The 20,492-nt window shown below is 52.6% G+C and overlaps 1 protein-coding gene and 2 long non-coding RNA genes across 6 annotated transcripts in view; 2 read left to right on the top strand and 1 right to left on the bottom strand.

The window, feature by feature from the left end:
- ARHGEF18 (Rho/Rac guanine nucleotide exchange factor 18) overlaps positions 1-5,194 on the bottom strand; it is an 85,479-nt gene extending 80,285 nt beyond the window's left edge. Inside the window, exon 1 of one of the 2 annotated variants that reach the window (XM_072787401.1) lies at positions 5,002-5,194. Coding sequence is in view for 1 of the 2 variants with exons in the window: in XM_072787400.1 (XP_072643501.1) it covers positions 1,034-1,109 (76 nt within the window). In the remaining variant the exon portion in view is untranslated. Of the gene's footprint in view, positions 1-1,033; positions 1,179-5,001 lie in introns of those variants that run through there. The other variant, XM_072787400.1, reaches the window with a different exon arrangement.
- LOC140610896 (uncharacterized) lies at positions 831-6,487 on the top strand. Of its 2 annotated transcripts, XR_012012338.1 has the most exons (3): positions 831-1,258; positions 1,373-1,479; positions 2,874-6,487. It is a non-coding gene; the product is annotated as an uncharacterized lncRNA (long non-coding RNA). The 2 variants fall into 2 exon arrangements; XR_012012337.1 differs by lacking the exon at positions 831-1,258 and having other exon boundaries at positions 1,269-1,479.
- Positions 6,488-14,841: 8,354 nt separating this feature from the next.
- On the top strand, positions 14,842-20,064 carry LOC140610900 (uncharacterized). Of its 2 annotated transcripts, XR_012012346.1 has the most exons (4): positions 14,842-14,926; positions 16,709-16,938; positions 17,231-17,306; positions 17,933-20,064. It is a non-coding gene; the product is annotated as an uncharacterized lncRNA (long non-coding RNA). The 2 variants fall into 2 exon arrangements; XR_012012345.1 differs by having other exon boundaries at positions 17,231-20,064.
- Positions 20,065-20,492: the final 428 nt, after the last annotated feature.

Below are 20,492 nucleotides of genomic sequence, written 5' to 3'. Positions count from 1 at the left end.
TGGCTCCTCCGGCACAGGCTTGCTGTGTGACCTCGAGCAAGTCACTCAACCTCTCTCAACCTCACGACGGTTCAACAACTGGCAGCAGCTTCCATCGTTCTGACGACTCTTTTCCTGCATCCCAACCTCCAGGGCCACCCTCTCTGTCCCCAACCCCAACCTCCAGGGCTCTGATACTCCCATCTCCTTCCTGACCCACGCAGGGTGCCTGGTACACATTAGGCCCTCAAACAGAGTCTGTGGGCAGAATGAGCTAATGAATCCTCTCATTGGCCTCCCACTTCACCAGCACTCACCCCCACCCTGAACAAGTGCTTGACTCATGCAGGTGGCAGGGGGCTGTTCTGGGTGAGGCAGGGGAGGGTCGTGCAAAGATGGGAGGCACAGAGGCGCAGGGACATCCAGGAGGCTCCCATCACACTGTCCCCTATGCCCTATGACCCTGGCCACTCTCTGGTTATACCCTCAAGGGTAAACTCGCCTTGAGATTTAGGGAGAGGAGTCCTTTTGCCAAAACAATTCACCCACACCTTAGGAGACATAATACAGGGGCCTCTCCAGCCCCCACAGAGGTAAACTGAGGCCCCAGGACCTGGGAAGGGGTTGCCACCAGCCAATGTTGAGTGTGTATTTGAGGGAGGCATCTACCAGAACCCCTGGGAGTCTCAAACCTCCTCTTTTTTGCTGCCTCCCCGAGCCTCCATCCTGCCGCCTTCCAGGAGCAAACAGCACCAGGAACCCCCAGGAAGGCACCAGGCTGCCCAGAGGGGGAGTTCTGGGGTGGATTCTCTTTCCGCAAAATTATCTCCTGAGACAAGGTCCTGGCTGAGCCCCGGGTGGGGGGGAAGGTTGCTCTGAAGTGAGAGGGACCCCATAAGCCTGTGATGTCCTATGGCGTCCGGGGGAACTAGGGATGATGGAATTTGGGGCTGGATCAGCTAAAGTCTGTGCCCCAGGCCAAGAAAAGGCTCCAGGCTGTCAAGGGAGCCCTGCCTGGGGGGACATGCCTGCTGGCTACTGCCCGCCCCCTTACCTCTCTTGAAGGCCCACCGCCTCAGCCACAGCTTGGAGAGGGCCGGCCAGGAGTGGTTGAGCGCCGAGTTAGCCATGGGGGCCCACGCATGCGGGAGTGTGGGCGACCAGCAGAGGATGAAGCAGGACTTTGGCTGGGAATCCCTGCCAGGATGGGGCTGCCAGCAAGAGGGGCGGAGACTGCAGCCAGGGGCTGCCAGATGCATCAGCTGATGGGAGGCTGGGGGTAGGGCAGGGGGGCTGGGGTTTTCGGCTGGGGGGGAGCCCGGGGGCTCCAGCCTGGGGGGAGGCCAAGCCCTCCGTACAGCCCACACCACCCTACCCTTCCTCAACCCTTTAGCCTCTCAGCCTGGCTGGATAAGACATTCCCAGGGGGAGCCCAAGACAGCAGTGTGAGTGGTGGGGACGTCGGGGTCTTCAGAAAGCGAGTCTAGACCGGGTCCTGAGGTGAGTCTGCATGTGTCTGAGTGTGTGTGTGTGTGTGTGTGTGTGTGTGTGCCATTGTCTATGATTTTTTTTTTCATTGTGATTCTGACACCGTGTTTGCAACTTTGCACACAGGGTGTGTATTTCCATGCCTCTGGGTGTGTGTTCGAGTGCAAATCTTGAGTGTCAACCTGCCTACATTGGGGGGGGGATTTGGAACATCCAGGTGGCTTCCCCCCCCCCCCCCCCCCGGTTTTATTGAGATATAATGAGCACACAGCGCTGTATAAATTTAAGGCACACAGCACGACTTAGCTTACACATACTGTGAAATGACCACCACAACCAGTTTAGTTAACATCCATCACCTCATGTAGATACAGAAAAAAGGAGAAATATCTTTTTTTTTCCTTGGGATGAGAACTCTTAGGATCTACTCTCCCAGCAGCTTTTCCAGCAGAGCGCGCAGCAGTCACCACGCCGTGCGGTGCATCGCCAGGACTTCTCTCTCCCGGAGCTGGAAGTTTGTCCCTTTTGGTCTCCTTTTCCCAACTCCCCGCGCCCCACCCTCACCCCCAGTCCCTGCTCCTGGAACCCACAAATCCCATCTCTTTATCCCGGAGCTTGGTGGCTGTTTTTCAGATTCCACTCTTAAAAGTGAGAGCGCCCAGGATTTGTCTTTCTCTGCCTGACTTAATCTCACTGAGCATAATGCCCTCAAAGTCCATCCCCGTTGTCACAAATAACAGGATTTCCGTCCTTTTTATTGCTGAATATTGTTATCTGGGCGTGTTCAGCAAGCACCTGGGAACCTAAGTGTCTGGGGGCCCGCTGGCATCTGTGGGGTTGGAGCGGCAAGGCTCACCTGGACGGGGGGCTATCTGTGTCCGACAGCTGTGCCGGGCTTCTGTGTGTCTGCGCGGTCGTGTGCGTGTGAGTTGGGTGTGTGGGGCGGGTGGGGGGCGGGTGTGCAAGCGCGGGTCCGCAGGTGGCCGGGCCAGTGCTGCCCCCTGATGGTCCAGCCTCCCTACTGCATCCTCACTCCCTGAGCTGAGAAATTGTGGCTTTGTTCCCTGCTGACCTCCTGCGCTCCCCGAATCCTTTCTGCGACCTCCCAGCCCCAAACCACTGTCACTGGTGAGACGATCACCAGTGGTCGTCTCCTTCCTTGCGTCCTGGCCCCCACCGCCCCCTCGGAGGAAAAGGCTGTCACTCTTCAGCGACCTTTCCTGGAGGGTTATCTGCACGCCTGCCTTTGCCTACTCGCACCTGCTCCATCCCACAGCCCCTGGAGGCTGATTGCCATCCCCTCCAGCCTTCCCGCTCTCTCTAGGGGCTAAATCCAAGGGACACTTTTCTGCTTCCCCTTTGCCGGACGCCTCTGACCCCTTCTTTCTTTTCTTTCTTTTTTTAAGGTTTTATTTATTTATTCATGAGAGACACACAGAGAGAGGCAGAGACACAGGTAGAGGGAGAAGCAGTCTCCGTGCGGGGAGCCTGATGAGGGACTCGATCCCAGGACCCCAGGATCACGAACTGAGACCTGAGCCAAAGGCAGATGCTCAACCACTGAGCCACCCAGGCGCCTTGACCCCTTCTTTCCTGAACATCCTCCCACCCCCCACGATGCCTCCAGCTTCTCCCCCCTGCTCATTCAGCAGACTCCCTTCCCGCCTTGGCTCATTTTCCTTTCTCTGTCTGACCTATAAACTCTGTCCTTGGGCATTTCACACTTCCCCCCTGAGCCCCGGCCCTGATGACCCCATCTACACCTCCCTTGGGACTTGAGCTCTCACGAGTCGGTGACCCACCCCCGAATCTTTCACTAACAGAAAGACACAGAAACACCCAACAGGCTCCAGCACACATGGACAACTGCAGACGTACACACACTAGTCCGACATACCTTCACACCCATGTCCACGTGCACACAGACATATGCACGCACACACACACACACACCCACACAATCATACACAAATGGCCAGACTCTCTGGAAACCCAGAGAACGGCTCTGCCCCCTCTGCTGTGCTCCGGGCTGTGATTTGCCCAGGGCCCAGCACTCGCTTTTCCCTGGACCGGCTACAGGTGCCTGTGGACGCCCTGGACCTCTGGGTGGAGGGCAGGTGCCAGTGCTCCTGTGGCCGCTGACGCGAGGCTTTGGGACAGGGACGGGCCTCAAGGACAGACAGCATTTCCTGAGCTCCTGTGATGTGCCAGGCACCGCGTTAAGATTCCACGTGCAAGACCCGCGACAACCCTTTTACAGAGGAGCAGCCTGGGCCGGAGGGTGAAGTCACTTGCCCTTGGGCACACAGAGGCCGGGGGCTCCGTCCTCCACAGCGACAGTATCAAGCACTGGCCCCATGTCCAGCCCTGTGTCCGGCGGGGGCACTGGGGGCCCAAGGGGACATGTGGAGATGTGGCCCAGAACAGACACACGGATGTGTTTGTGTTTGACACTGCTGTGAAAAGCCTGCTTCCTCCAGGAAGCCCTCCCGGAGGGGCTCATCACAGAGGCCAGCAAACTCACAGGTCACCGAGAGTGGGGGTGGCCCTCCCTTGGTTGCACTTGCTTGTTAAGCCCGTTCCTCAGAACCGCAGGTGACAGGGCCAGCAGAGCACCCCCGAGAATCAGCACCCTGAGTGGGGCATTCAGGGCTTTCGCCACATGTCCCTAGCCTAACTCACCAGCTTGGTTCTCCCTGGCGCCCGCTCTCCCCTCCCAGACCAGCCCCTCCTGGCTGCTCCTGGGCCACCAGACCCCATTGGTGCACGACGCCGCCTGCAGGCTGCGTGGCCCGGGGCTGGGCGGAAGCACGCCTGGGTGTGCCCTGTGCAAACCGCAGCCTTCCTCCCCTTCACCCCACTCCAGACAGGCGGGGGCGAAGCTCCCCAAGGTGGGCCTCTGTGGGAGCCAGGGGCTGTCTCCCGCTCCGGGGGGTGGGGTGCTGGAGCTCCACCTAGGCAGCCCGAGAAGAGGGGCCTCCTCTTCCTTGGGTGACCTCAAAAGATTGGGATGGGCCCTCCTCCCGACTGGCTCTCAGACATCAACCTTATGAGGCAGTGTTTGTTTTAAAAGTCAGACACCCCCCCAAAAAATAATAAAAAAAAGTCAGACACCCAAGCCACAGAGAGGGGCCTCAGGGAGGTCGTGGCCCCCCCCCCCACTGCCCCAGGGTGAGGGGGATCCAGTTTACAAAGCCAAGCATGCCTGGTACCTCTGCCATGGAGAGCACAACCATCCGCCCCTGTCAGGGTCCCCTGTGCAGGCTCTGGCTATCAGGGGCTCCATCTTCCTGTCTTATGGGCTGCACGTGTCGTGGGCCCCAGCCCCCTGGGGTGACCTCTGGGGCGCACAGACCTCCGCAGAACAAACACGGAGTCAAACAGCCTTCCTCTCCCACTCAGGAAGTAGACAAGCCGCAAAGTGGAGAGAAACTGTGGGGAGGGTTCCTCTGCTGCCCCTCGGGACCCCCCAGCCCCCGGCCCCACTGCTGCTCTGTCTCTTGGTTCATCTGTCCCCCCGTGACGGTCACTCACCAGAGGGAGGCTTGTCTTTGCTGCTGTGGGAACCCCGGCCCGGCTGGCTACCAGCTCCTGCAGCCCCCAAGACTCATGGCTAAGGCTTCCAGGAGGCCCAGGGGGAGCACTGGCCGGTCGGGGCCCCTGGGAACCGCAGGGTGACCCAACTCTGCCCCAGCTTCCTCTTCCTCAACTGCCTGCCCGCCTGCTTGGCGCCTCTGTCGACCCTGGCCGTGGGCCGAGGCAAGGGGTCCGGGGACAGCGCAGGTAGGGTTCCAGAGCAGGGAGCCTCCCCCCACTGTTCAGCCCTGTATGTGCAGGTGTCCTGAGAGGTGGGGTGGGGAGCGGGGCGGGGAGCCTCAGCACCCTCTCCCCCACCCCAGCAGCTTCCTGTGGAACCAACTGCTGATGAGGAACGGGGTGCCAGGGCCTCGTCCGGGTGCACGGGTCCACGGCGATGCACGGGACACATAAGTCAAGTGTATCCGTGGAGACACAGGTGTTCAGATGCCCCAGGAACCCGCACTGGCGTGTGCTTGGGTGCACACATGGCTACATGGGCACACGGATGCATCTGGGTCCCTATCGTGTTCTGATAAATGTTTAACAACCACCTCTCTGATCAGAAAAAAAAAAAAAAAGTCCTGCTACGTTGCATTTGCCGACTGCTGCGGTGTAAATGCTCCCACGGAGCTAATTGCAGTGCCAACCTGATGCCACTGAGCATGGAGTTAGCAGGAGATGCTCAGCCGTGGCACCAGCAGGGCACTGGAGTGTATACTCAGGCCAGTGACTCCTGCAGAGACACGCGGGTCCCCTGGCATTCGGGTATGTGGACATCTGTGGGTCCAGGTAGACATGGGGGTGTGCAGAGTGGTGCTGCCCACAGAGACCCCTGGGTGCACGTGGGGCACGCCTAGGCTCCTTTATACTCAGAGACAGGTGGGTGCAGATGCATGCACAGGGGCGTGACCACAGCTTGCAAAGGGGGGCACATGGAACCACACACCTGGTGCCCAGGAGGAGCCCCGATAAGGTACAGCCAGCTCGTCCCGGCTCGCAGAGCCCATTGTAACATGATCGCGAATTTTGCGAATTTTGCGGGCTGGGTGTTACCTCCTGCCACCATAAACATTTAACTATGAAACGAAAGTAAAAAAAAAAAAAAAAAAAAAAAGAATGAAAGTAACAAACACTGAACTCCAGCACCATGTACTTTTTTTTTTTTTAAAGATTTTATTTATTTATTTATGAGAGACAGAGAGAGGTAGAGACCTAGGCAGAGAGAGAAGCAGGCTCCCCATAGGGAGCCCTATGCGGGACTTGAACCCAGGACCCCAGGATCACGACCTGAGCTGAAGGCAGATGCTCAACCACTGAGCCACTCCGGCGTCCCTAACACCATGTACTTAGTGCCACTGAACTGTAAATGAACTCAAAAATGGCAAAAGGGGTAAATGTATGTTGAGTATGTTTTCCTGTAATAAAAAGAAATTCAACCCTCCCTAATTATTTTGCTTCATTTTCCCCTGAACCTGTTTGGGTGGAGGGATACTAGACAGCGGTGAGCACACCCTGCACACGGCACACGCACGGGGACTCGTGGCACTCACATGTGGGCGCAGCGCTCCACAGAGGCACACGCAAGCACAACAGGCCTGTGGACCCCCAGAAACATGAAACCACAGGGACAGAAAGGGCCGCACAGGGAGACACAAACACAGACACATGTGCTCATGGGCACGTGGTCACACACGGTCACACAGAATGGACATGAAGACATGCGTGTGGCTGTACAATGACTCACACGTACACACACACACACATGCGCGCACCCAAGGCAGATGCTAGACGCCTGCGAGGATACATGTGGAGACAGGGACACACGGGGTGCCCTATGACGCCCCCAAAGCCAAAACACACAGACCCAGGGGCTCGTCCACACAAACCCTTGCTGACCGAGAAGTCCACACTTGTCCTCAGGGAGGCACACAGGACAGCCCGCAGAAACACCCAGACACAAGACACGCATGGGACACAGGGCGACAGGGAGGCACGCAGATCCGCATGCACAACACCTTCTGCAACCCTCGGTTATTCATTTAATGCGACACACACTTATTGAGCGCCTACTGTATGCTGGGTCTTTTCGGAAGCGTGGGATTATGGCGAACAAGGCAGACACAACCCTCCCGCTCCGGAGTGCTGGAGGCAAACTGTGAACAAGGAAACAGACCCGCCCCGGGATGAATTGCCGTGCAAGGAAGCAAATACGGTGATGTGACCGAGAGTGGGCAGGGTGGTGGCTGCATTAGCCAGGGGGTCGTCGGGGAAGGCCACTGGCACTGAGCCGGGGGGATGCCCAGAAGGAGCCAGGCGTGGAGATGAAGATCCCGGGAAAGGGCATCCGAGGGCAGGAAGGGCAGGGGCCAAAGGCCAGGGGGCTGGGCTGAGCTGGGCGTGTCCGGGGAACACCTGCGTGGCCACCGTGAGGCAAGAGAGGGACAGTCGCATGGGTGAACCTGGCAGTGCTCAGACCTGCAGGAGGACCTTAGGGACTGTCAGCAGGATTGATGGGCATCATTGGAGGGGCTCCCGCCGGAATGAAGGGGCAGAGGCAGGGACAAGGTGGCTCAGAGGGTGCAGAAGCCCGGAGACCCACGTGGACGCCGTCACTGGGTGGCCCTGGGAGGGAGGGTGGTTCTGGTCCCTCTGTGGCTGTCTCTCCCCCACCTCCAATTCTCTCTGCCCCTCTCCTGTCTCTCTGCCTCTTCTTCTGGGCTCCCCTGCCAGAATTTAAATTTTCCCAGGCCTGTCCCCTGCCCTGTCGTCCTGCCCTGCTCTCCCTCCCATGGTCCAGTCGCTAGAGAATGAGCCCCCTGCCCTCGGTCGAGGCCTCCATCCTCACTGCCTCCTCCCACTGCTGAGCTCCCTGGGGCCTCCTGGAGCTCCCCGGGCTCTCCTCCCCCTCCAGGACCCTGTCTCACCTCCCGGGAGGTCCCCTCTGCCTGGACCACCCTTTACGGCTTTCCTTGGTGGTAAAATACACGTAATGTAAGATTTACGATTCTAACCATTTCTTTTTTCTTTCTTCTTAATTATATTTTTTAAGATTTTATTTATTTATTAGAGACAGAGAGAGACAGGCAGAGGGAGAAGCAGGCTCCGTGCAGGGAGCCGGACGTGGGACTCCATCCCGGGTCTCCAGGATCATGCCCTGGGCCCAAGGTGGTGCTAAACGGCTGAGCCACCGGGGCTGCCCTCTTTTTTCTTTCTTTTAAAGATTTTATTTATTTATTTGAGGGAGCGAGACAGAGTGAGAACTGGAGCATGGGGTGGGGAGGGGTGGAGGGAGAGGGAGAAGCAGACTCCCCCGCTGAGCAGGGAGCGATCCCAGGACTGATCATGACTTGAGCCTGTGGCAGAGGCTTAACCGACTGAGCCACCCAGGTGGCCCCATTCTAACCATTTCTGCGTGCACGGCTCAGTGGCATTGAGCACGCGACACTGTTGGGTGCAACCATCCCCACCATTCATCTCCATTATATTGCACCATGTGGCTGGACGCATTTTGTTTTATTCAATCATCTGTCAATGGACATTTAGGTTGTTGCCCACTTTTGGCCATTATGACTGATGATGCTGTGAACATGCGTGTGCAAATATCTTTTGGAATCCTTCATTTGAACCCCTTTGGGTATATATATTGCTGCGGAGTTTTAACCACCCCTCACCCCCGGAGGAAATGAACCCATCCTGCCCTTAGCTTTCCAATGCGGTACTTCCGACGGTAGCTGCCATCACCGAAGTGGCCACTAGAGGACAGTGCTTCCCCAGGGCTTCTCCGCCCTCCAAGCTAAGACTGCAGGGGGGAACCCTCCCCCCCCAAAACCAGGCTGGAAATGCAATGCGGCCCACCTAAGGGAGGGGCTATGGCTTGAGTTAGTGAGGGACACCTGTGTCCGTTAGGTCTCCCTTTCCTTCTCCCACTTTTGATCGAGATGTGGTTGAGTAAAATATTTTCTCTGCTGCAAGAAAAAAAAAAAATTTCCAGATGGGCTAAAGAGCAAATGTAGGGGCACCTGGGTGGCTCAGTGGTTGAGCATCTGCCTTTGGCTCAGGGTGTGATCCTGGGTCCCAGAATCGAGTCCTGCATCAGGCTCCTTGCAGGGAGCCTGCTTCTCCCTCTGCCTCTCTATGTCTCTTGTGAATAAATAAATACAATCTTAAAAAATAAATAAAAAGCAAATATAGAAAATAAAGACCCCAAAGTAATACACATTGTAGAAGGAACTTACAAGGCAATTTCTACACTTGGGGTTGAAAAGCTTTTTTTCTAAAAAAAAAAAAAAAGAAAGAAAGAAAAAAAAAGAAACGAAAAAAAAGAAAAGCTTTTTTTCTTTTTCTTTTCTTTCTTTTTTCTTTTTTTGAACAAAAAGAGGAAACTCAGAAGATGTGAATGACAAGACAGAAATATCTGATTCTATATAAACTAACACAAATGTAAGGGGAAATGTTATAAACAAAACCAATAAGGAAAGATCAATTAGTTGTCTGTGAAGGGTTAGTACATCTGTGTAAAAAAGAAGTTCTATGCATTGATAAGAAAAAGACGAACGATGTAAATAGAAAACTGAGAAATCACACAAACAGGTATTTCTTGAAACCAAGAGCCAAAGGACATATGAAAATATAGTCCTCAGGAGCCCAGAGAGTGTGAATTTCAGTAACAATGAGGTGTCGCTTCACACCCAAGAGAGTGTCAACAGCAACAGAAAAGAATGAGAATGTGTATCTCATTATCATCTTATTGTAGATGAAATTATACTGGACCTCAGAAAATTTGTGAAGTTCTATGTACTTATCTATGATTTCCAATATTTCCTAAGACTGAACTAAAATTTTCAAGCTGTCTTCATAAAACACATAAAAATGTGATAGATAAAAAAACATGAAAAAATGATAACACTTATTGCTGGCAGGGATGCAGGGAAAAAAGTACTGGTACATACTGTCACACACAGATATTATTGACCCACAACGGTGTTATACCCAGGTAAACCCATCATAAGTTGAAAATATCATAAGTTATAGTGCAATCAATATACCTAAACTATCAAAAATCATAGCTTGGCTTAGCCTACTTCTGACATATGCAGAAGACTTACATCAGCTTACACTGGGCCAAATCATCTAACACAAACCTATTTTGTAATCAGATGTTGAATATATCATGTAATTTATTGAATCTGATCACGAAAACCAGAATAGATGTCAGTGGTTTAAGTTTCTGTCGATGGTTTAAGTTTCTTTTTTTTTTCTTTTTGGTTTAAGTTTCTGATCTCATGGCTGACTGGGAGCCACAGCTCACGGCCACTGCCCAGCATCACGACAGGGTCGTACCACATATTGCCAGGCTAGGGAAAGATCAAAATTCAAAATTCAAAATTCGAAGTGCGGTGTCTACTGAATGCATACCACTTTCACACCACCACAAAGTCAAAAATTTGTAAGTTGAACCATTGTAAGTTGGGGACTGGCTGTATTTAGGAACTCTTCCTCTAAGATGTGAGAGCATCAACGGTCACAGCCTTAGCAGCCCCTGCTCTCTGGACTCGTGTTTCAGAAGTGGAGCTTACACTCTAGGACTTACTTACCATTTCTCACCACATTTCATGAGAGATCCAAGGGAGAAAATATCCAGTAGGGTCTCATTTTCTGAGTATGGGCCTCCCTCTTCTTTCGATGCTTAAAAATGAGATACGATTAACACATAGTGAAATTCCATCTCTCGAGAGTACAATTCTGTAGGTTTTGGCTAATCCATAGACTCACGTATCCCAAACCATGAAAGATATAGAACGATTCTGTGCCTCCCAAAATTTCCTCATACTCTTTGGTAGGCATCCTCTTTCTCTTCCTCTGGAAATCACCGAATTCTTCTCTGTCCCTAAAGTTCTGTCTTTTCCAGAATATCATATAGATGCAATCCTACAATTGTTTGGCCTTTGAGTTTGACTTCTTCCACCCAGCATAACGCATTCGAGATTCATCCACGTTGCCACGTGTGTTCCTTTTTAATCCCTGTGGAGTATTGCGTTATAAGGTATCTCACTGTTGGTTCACGGATGGTCACTTAGACCGTATCTGGTTGGTGGTGATCATGAATAACACCACTATGAACACTTGCATTGAGGTTTCGGTGTGAACACGAGTTTTTATTCCTCTTGGGAAAATACCTAGGAGTGCCATTGCTGGGTCGCATGGGGAGTGTACATTCAACTTTATGAGAATCATTTCAAGTGTCTTCCAAAATGGTGTGGGAAACGCACCATTTTTGTGAAAGAGAAGAAAGATGAAGCAGAGGTTCGAGTCAACCACTAGCTTGTGTACCCCGGAGGCCACAGGAACAGAAATAAGGAGAGTCAGAGGCTGGGGACGAGGGTACAAACCGTGGGACAGCAGGCCTTCTTTCCAGAACTTGACTCAAAGGATCTAGAGTGGGGATCCCTGGGTGGCTCAGTGGTTTAGCATCTGCCTTTGGCCCTGGGCGTGGTCCTGGAGTCCCGGGATCGAGTCCCACGTCGGGCTCCCTGCATGGTGCCTGCTTCTTCCTCTGCCTGTGTCTCTGCTTCTCTCTCTGTGTCTCTCATGAATAAATAAAATCTTAAAAAAAAAAAGGATCTAGATCACATCCATTGCCACGTGATCGCAATGACTGCGTTGGAGAGACCCACCTCGCTGATACCAAAACAGTTCCTTTTTTTTTTTTAAATTTTTATTTATTTAAAATAGTCACAGAGAGAGAGAGAGGCAGAGACACAGGCAGAGGGAGAAGCAGGCTCCATGCACCGGGAGCCCGATGTGGGATTCGATCCCGGGTCTCCAGGATCACGCCCTGGGCCAAAGGCAGGCGCCAAATCGCTGTGCCACCCAGGGATCCCAAAACAGTTCCTTTTGGTTCTTGCCCTGGACCTGTGACTTTTGGGACTAATACTCTGTTTTCATTTGTGACTGAATATAACATGTGGACGATAAATCATCTCTTCTGTTGTTTTAGCTGAAGGAAGAAAAAAAAAGCATTCCCATCAGCAAGGATTAAGAGAACTCAGCGATGCCCTTTGCTAATTTTAGCCATTCTAGTTGTATAGTGGGGTCTTGGGGCGTGAGGGCCCCTTAATAACATCAGAAAACTGGGGTAGCGGCCACTGGGGCTTATAATATCCCTGGCTGGAGAGTGTAGGCAGTAGAGTGCCAGAGCTAAGAGGGTGGGGTTCTAAGTCCAACTCCTGATTGTGCCAATCACTTGCCGTGGATCCTGGGTGTGCAAGCAGCTCTGTCTACACTGCAGTTCAGCCCTCTGTTGTGCGTCGGTTCCCAGGACAGGGGCTTTGATGAGATGGTGCAGGTACAGGCTTGGAACAGGGTCTGGCACAGCACAGGCAGCGGCCAGGCCTTCTCAAGGCTTCCTCCCCCATCCCCTTGCAGCCCTCTGCTGGAATGTTCCTCTGGTCCCCTTCCAACTGCACCACTCTGTGTGTGCACGTGCACGAGTGTGTATGTGCCTGAGCAAAAAGCTAAGAGGAGTTGTTAATGCCTTGAATCAGTTTTTTTTTTTGGAAAATATTTTATTTATTTATTTGAGAGAGAGAGAGAGAGCACGATGGGGGCAGTTGGAGAGGAGCATGGGGAGAGGGAGAAGCAGACGCCCCCACTGAGTGCAGAGCCTGATGCAGGGCTTGATCCCAGGACCTAGAGATCATGACCTGAGCAGAAATCACAAGTCAGATGCCCAACTGACTGAGCCAGCCAGGAGCCCCTGGACCTCTTATTGCTTTTATTTGCTACTGGTGGTAGCCCTGCTTGCAGACCCTTCATGGTGACCCCCAAACCTCTAGCAGCTGGTTTCCTAAGTCCAGGCAGCAACACAAAGTGTGGGGAGGCTAGGCCTCCTCCTCCTGCCCACTCCTTGTTGAGAACCTACCTCTTCCCCTGCTGCTGAACCCCCAGAGAACCCACAGGGGATTTCAGAGGCTCGAACAGGAAAACCGCATCTTAATATAACCCAAGAAACCAACGTTCTCATAACAAGATGCCCACAGAAGCGCACCGCGGTGTCCTTATGTACCTTCAATTGTCAGATGCGTCCTGAAGTGGCTCCCAGGGCTGCTTATGAATCACGGAGGAGGGGTCACCACTCTCTGCCAACTTTCTCTATGGCTCATTTTTGTCCTTTAATCTTCACGGCCATCCAGGGAAATGGGTTCCATTGGGCCCATCCTGCAGCCAAAGACCCCGAGGCTCGGCGAGGTGAGCCCCCGGGGGGTGTCATGTGCTGAAACCTTTACAACACCTGCCTAGCTAAAGACATCTTGCGAGGAACAGCCTCTGAGCCCTTGCGTCAGCCCCTGGGGCCGGGGGCCGTCCGTGCACCTGTATTCCTAGCCCTGCCTGTCTCTGCTAGTGATGGGGACTCATGTGGCTGGGGACCTGCATGGCCTCAGTCCCCCACTGCACCCCCGGGAGGCACGTCAGGGGACACAGCACCATTCCCCAGCAGTTCCCTTCCCACCCCCGCATTCTTTTTTAAAAAAATTCTTTATTTAAATTCAATTTAGCTAACATATATTGTATTATTAGTTACTGGGGTAGAATTTAGTGATTCATCAGTTGCATACAACACCCAGTGCTCATCACATCACGTGCCCTCCTTAATGCCATCACCCAGTCACCCCATTCCCCCCACCTCCCCTCCAGCAGCCCTCAGTCTGTTTCTTAGAGTTAAGAGTCTCTTATGGTTTGCCTCCCTCTCTATTTTCATCTTATCTTATTTTTCCTTCTCTTCCTCTATGTTCATCTGTTCTGTTTCTTTTTCTTTTCTTTTTTTAAAGATTTTATTTATTTATTCATGAGAGACACAGAGAGGCAGAGACACAGGCAGAGGGAGAAGCAGGCTCCCTGCAAGGAACCTGATGCAGGACTCGATCCCAGGACCCTGGGATCACAATCTGAGCCAAAGGCAGATGCTCAACCCCCGAGCCACACAGGCGCCCCCCGTTCTGTATCTTAAATTCCACATATGAGTGAGAGCATGTGGTATTTGTCTTTCTCTGACTGAGTTATTTCACCTAGCATAATACCTTCTAGCTTCATTCATGTCATTGCAAATGGCAAGATTTCATTATTTTTTTTTAGATTTCATTCTTTTTGATGGCTGAGTAATATTCCATTCCATGCATATACACCCATCTTCTTTATCCCTTCATCTGTCGATGGACATCTGGGCTCTTTCCATAGTTTGGCTATTGTCACCATTGCATTCTTCATGTGGCTCCTCCAGTTTGGGACTCCAGCCTTCCTGGAAAACACCGAGGCACTGTTGTCCTTCATCAGAGTCTTCTCGCTCTGGGTCCCCGGTCTGGTGGCTTCTTCTTCCAGCCAAAGCTCCACCTGGAGGCTTGTCTGGGGGTGGGGCAGGAGTCATTTTCAGCTGCTGGGTGGAGTACACAGTGTCTGGAGGGAGTTGATGCCCAATGCTGCCTTCTAATGATCGCGGTCATCACCAGAGAAACGCAGTGACCCAACACCAGGGCCGTGCAAGTCTCCTGCTAGGGAGACCCAGGCTTATAATTTTTAGACTCTAATTCTACCCTGGGCACCACCAAGAAGGTTGCTTTTTTAGTCCATGAGTCTTGTCTTGGCTAAGAGAGCAGAGGAGGGGATCACCTATGTCCACCCTCAGTGTGAGCCATGAAGGACTACTAGTCAGTGCCTGGTAACCGCCCAACCCCCTCGACTGTGCAACAGGCTGGGATAGCAGTGGGCTGATGCAACCCGCCTCCTTGCACAAGACATCGTGTGCTTATCTGTCTGGGACCAGACCCTGGGTCAGGTGTGGGAGGCCCTTGCAGAGCCCAGTTCCCCCCGGGAAACAGACAACCAGGTAAGCACAAAGCGATGTTGCCTGTGGTCTAGGGGGAGCCCAGGTGAACTTGGAGTCCAGGAAGGCTTTTAGGAAATGATGCTCAGGGCACACCTAAAGGATGGATGAGGCCGGGGGACCCTGTGACGAGCGCAGGGCTGTGGTGGGGACAAAAAATGACCCCATCTGCCTGCAGCAAGAAGAGCCATAGGGCGGGGGGTGAAATGGCCAGAATAAGGAAGCTGGAGATGGAGGCCAGTGTGTGCTGGGTTCCAAGACACGGGTTTAGGAAGAGCTTTAGGTTTTGTTCCAAAGGCAATGAGGAGCCATGAGAGGCTGTATGTAGGGGGAGATGGCAAGAGGGGCTTTGTTTCGGGAAGATCTCTCTGACTGGGGGTGGGGGGGGTTTGCGGGGGGGAGTATGAGTACAGGGTGCACTCTTGGAGCCTGGAAGGCTGGTTAGGGGGCAGTGCTGTTACCTGGGGGACAGGGTGGTGGCTTAGCCCAGGCACGGGACAGAGGGCGGCGGGTGGCTCTGAAGGGGATTCAGAAGGCAGAATGAGCTTGATCTTGTGTAGCCGTGGGAGGTAGGGCGTGAGGACGCCTCCTGGCTCTCAGCCTGGCTCCCTGATCCACAGGCCCTGGAGGAGGCTCCAGGGTCAGCGCTTGGGACAGAGGGCCCTCTCGTCTGCGAATCCCTGGGTGTGACCTCTCTGCCTGCTTCCCATCACTTGCCCATTTTCATTTCCTGTGCCTGGGATTTTCCAGCAGCCCCTCTGGTCACCTGGGAGGAAGAGGGCTGGGGAGAAGGTCCCCCACCCCAGCAGCTGGCCCACAAGGCAGGCTGCCCCGGGCTGACGCTCTTCCTTTTCCTCTGGGGGAGCCTGTGTCAGGGCGTCTGGGAACCCTGGAGGAAGGGCAGGGTGTCTCAGCCATGGGGGCCTCTCTTCCCATGCCCTCCTGGACCCAGAGGTCAAGGAGTCCCAGGCCCAGGTGGGGGGCTGGGGAGTGCCTGTTTGGGTCATCTGGACACGTGTGCATGACACCCGGGTGCATGTCCTGCCTGAGGACTCCTGCCTGCGTCTGTGTGTTCCTCCCATTACGCACTTGCCCATTACAGCTGGAGCTCAGACACCACGAGAGCTGGACTTGAAACCCCCCGCCTGCCCCCATCTCCCCGCAGCTGGCCCTTCACGATGCAGCCTCTGCTCAAACAGCACCTGCCTGGGGAAATCTGCTTCGCCTCTGCTGCCCTCCAAACCTCCCCATGTTTTATTTTCTCTTATATCTGTATTTTCTTGCTGTTCTCTGCAATCATTTCTTGGTTTATACACATTGATCTGTCTCCTGCATTTAACAGATTCTGCATTTAAATGCCACGTTTTAAACAAAGATTTTATTTATTTATTTATGAGAGACACACAGAGAGGCAGAGGGAGAAGCAGGCTCTCTGTGGGGGGTAGGGAGCCCCATGCGGGACTCGATCCCAGGACCCCAGGGATCACGCCCTGAACTGAAAGCAAACGCTCAACCACTGAGCCACCCGGGCGTCCCTGAAAGCCACTTTCACTGGAGAAAGGGGATTTATATCTATTTCCTTTGCCACTAGGCACACCGTAGATGCTCAATAAACATTTGTTGAAAGAAGGAGCAAGGCCCTGCCCCCAGGGGGGCTATAGGGGAGTGAGAGACAAGTAATAGGTTGACAATAGCCACAAGAGTGTCTAACATTTACTCAGTATTTAAGGGATATTTATGGAACGCCTATTGTGCACCAGTGCCATTTTGAACTTTTTGAACTAGGGCTCTGGCAGAGAATGAAGCCGACAGACAACCCAGTTTGGGTGGTGTTTTCAAGTGACAGGGGACAGAGGATAAAACTAAAGACCTGAAGGAGGTAAGGGAGTGAGATGTGCGGATATCAGGGAGAAGAGCAGTTTGGACAGCGGCAACAGCCAGTGCAAAGGTCCTGGGGTAGTACCCCGCCTGGTGTGATGGAGGAGCAAAGAGGAGGCCCCTGTGGCTGGAGCAGAGTGAGTGAGGGGGACAACGGGAGAAGATGAGGGCAGGGAGGGGATGGGAGCAGGATCTTGTGTGCCTTGGGATGACTTGGGCTTTTACCCTGAAGGAGGTGGGAGCCCCGAAGGGCTGTGGGCAGAGGAAGGCAGGACCTGACTCCCCTCTGGAGGCCACTGCAGGGATGAGGGTGAGAGCATGGGGACCAAGGGCAGGGGACTGCACCAGTCCCGGTGGGAGATGATGGGAACTGACCAGGTAAGGCAGTGGGAGGAGGGAAGATGCTTGAATTCTGGGTGCGTTTTGCAGACTGGGCACATGGGGAGATTTGAGATCGGATACAGTGGAAGACTGGACAGACTGCGTGACAAGAGAAAGCCTGTGGGTGAGGACGCTCGGAGGGTTCTGGCCTAGCACCGGGGCGTGCCGGAGAAGGTGGAACTGGGGAACAGGAGGGGCAGGTGCAGCAGGCAAGGTCAGAGGCTGGGTGTCCACCGCGGGGCGGGGAGAGGTGGAAGATGGAGGAGCTGGGGTCCCAGGGAGGGGCCTGGAGGTGCCCCCCGGAGGCATCAGGGCCCCGGGAGTCCTCCTGGCCTCTGTCTTTACCTGGGCAGTAAATAGACCTTGTGGGGAACGTGTGGGAAGACGGGGGGTGGGGTGCAAACGTGCATGAGCCCCTGAGCTCCAGTGCTCGTGTGTGTGGAAGGCTCACTCCGACCCCACTTCTCCTGACTCGCTAGTGGAGTTTGAGCCCCCTTGCCTGCACCTGCCCCAGGCCCCCCTGGGACACCTCTGAATCCTGCTGTCCCCCTAGGCTCTTTCCCCACTTCGGTTCTGTGTTGACCGGTGGCTGGGTTTGAGGTGTTGGCTTCACCTCTGGTCTGGGTGCTCCTGGAGGGAAGGTCGGTCTTGGTTTTATTAGTCCCCCAGCCAGAGCCCCAGAACCAAGCACAGAGCCCCACACATATACAAGTGCTCCACTGACATCTGGGGACATGATTCTGTGTACAGAGCCGGGACTGCGAAGAGGTGGGAGCAACAGAGGATCCTGGGGCTAGAAGACGTGTGGCCACGCTGCGTGTGGGTCCGAACAGAGCTCTGAGTGTCACGTGTGTGCTCGCATGTCTAAGCGTGCATGCCACACGAATCCCTGTGTGCCTGGAAGATGTCTCTGTGTGCCATCCCACATGGGCGCACCTGTGCACACCTGCATCTGTGTAGGTCTGCCCCATGGACACGTGTGGGTGCCTGAGCACGCCTGTGTGTGTGCCCACATGGGTGTATTGGAGTACATCTGAGTGTGTGATCACGCGGGTGTTCATGTGCACCCAAGCTTGTCCGTGTGTGTGTTTGCATGAATATTATTTGAATGTATTCTCGCCTGTGTGCCTACTAATGTGCAAACGTGTACAAACATGTGTGTGCAAGCCCAGAGGAGAGCTTGGCCCACAGAGACTCCGTTTCTCTTCCTTGCCTTGACCTCAGCCCCTCTGCCCTCCCCCTCAAGCCAAATGAGCCTTCAAAGAACCAGCATGGAGTGGAGGAAGTTCCTTCTGGCAGCTTCCAGGCCTCTGGGCCATTCCCAGGGAGGAATCCAGCGCTGATTGGAGTGGGAACAGTCTTCTTGGAAGGGGCCCCCAGCTCCCAGGGATGGGAGCTGGGACCACGCATGCTGGGACATTAGGGGCTGGATCCACCTCCACGACTCCGCTGCCAAGTTCAGACACAGCTCCGGATGATAAACGTGATCCATGGGACAGCTGTCCTGTATCGGGTGGCGCATCTGGAAGTTTATGACACCAAATTCTCAGCGCACTCTGAGGGGCAGTATCAATCGGTCCCTGGTCCAGAGCTAGAGAGACCCAGAAGGGCGGGTGTAACCCAAGCCTGGGTGACTCTAAGCCTCTAGTTCTCAAATGAGGGGGCAATATCCCCCCCAGGGGACGTCTGTCAGTGTCTGAAGATATTTTTGGTTGACGCACCAGCCAGGGGGATGTGCTTCTGCATTCTAGTGCGTGGATGCCAGAGATGCTACTAAACATCCTATAAAGCACAGGATGCCCCCCCCACCCATGGCAAAGAAGGATACAACCCCAAATGCCAGTTGATAGTGCTGAGGCTCAGAAACATTTTTTTTTTTGGAAAATATTTTATTTATTCATTCATGAGAGAAACACAGAGAGAGAGAGGCAGAGACACAGGCAGAGGGAGAAGCAGGCTCTCTTCGGGGATCCTGATGTGGGACTTGATCCGAGGACCCTGGGATCACACCCTGAGCCGAAGGCAGATGCTCAACCACTGAGCCACTCAAGTGCCCCTTAATTTATAAACTTTTGATACCTAAAGTGTTGAGTTTTTCACACATCTCCTGGCATTGTGTTTTTTGTGTTTTCATATTGATTTTTAAGATTTCTTGTGGAAAAAATATCCTTTGGCAAATGCATTTCAAACATTCTTTCCTAGCTTTTCTTTTCTCCTTTAACTTAAATTTTTTTTTCAAAAGCTTTATTTATGTGGCTACGCCCCATGTGGGGCTTGAACTCACAATCCCGAGATCAAGACCTAAGCTGAGATTAAGAGTTGGATGCTTGACTGACTGAGCCACCCATGTGCCCCTCTTTTAACTTTTTAAAAGTGGTTTTTAGCCCCCAGAAGTTTAAATTTTCAAAAATCTAGTCAAATATTTCAGTCTTTTCCTTTATTATTTATACTCTTGGTAAATGTATCTTGTATTTTCTTCTAGTGCTACTGCAGTGTTTTTAGGTTTCACATTTTTGTCCATCTGGAATTTATTTGCTTGCGAGAGTTGATGTGCAGGCATGTCAGACTTAATTTTGTTTTTTTCAAATGATGACTCAGTTGTCCCAGGCCCACTTATTGGATGAGTAGCCATTTGCTTTCTGATGTGAAGTTCCTCATTTATAAATACCAAATAATTATCTATCTTTGGGTCTGTGTAAAGATTTTCTGTTCTTTTCTATAGATCTTTTTCATTATCTGTCCCACAGTGACATCTTCATAATATTCTTCCCAACCAGGAATATGTGTGTGTTTAGTATTTTTATACTCCTGAAAAATTTAATGATTTTGTTCCTATGAACCCTTATACCATTATTATGAAATAAATTCATAGATTTTTGATATTTGGGGTGAATGTTATAAAACGAGTCATTTCCCCATTATGTTTCCTGGTAATTACAGGTTTGTTCATATTTATGTATTTATTTTGTATCCTGTTGCCTTCCTGAATTCTTATTAACTGTAATAGTTTTTTTGGCTAGATTTCCTAGGGGTAAATAAGGTTATTTCCTGTAGAGAAACATTATTTGATTTCCTTTTCTCTTAATGCTTTTTTCCCCATATTTTTTTCTTGTTATCCTGATGGTTAGGACATCCGAATACTAAGTAACAACGACAACAGTTATTCTAATAATGGCAACATATTCTTTCCGTCAATTGTGACAAGTAAGCTGGTGTTTCCCTGTTAAGCGTGATACAGTCATTGAGATAAAAACAATTTCTTATTAGGAAAGTATTCCCCCCCCCATATTTAACAATTAATAATAGCAAG

This window comes from Canis lupus, chromosome 19, assembly GCF_048164855.1.
Source record: "Canis lupus baileyi chromosome 19, mCanLup2.hap1, whole genome shotgun sequence".
Taxonomy (NCBI): Eukaryota; Metazoa; Chordata; class Mammalia; order Carnivora; family Canidae; genus Canis; species Canis lupus.
Note: the sequence above shows the minus strand (reverse complement) of the source record. Positions and strands in the feature narration are given on the sequence as shown.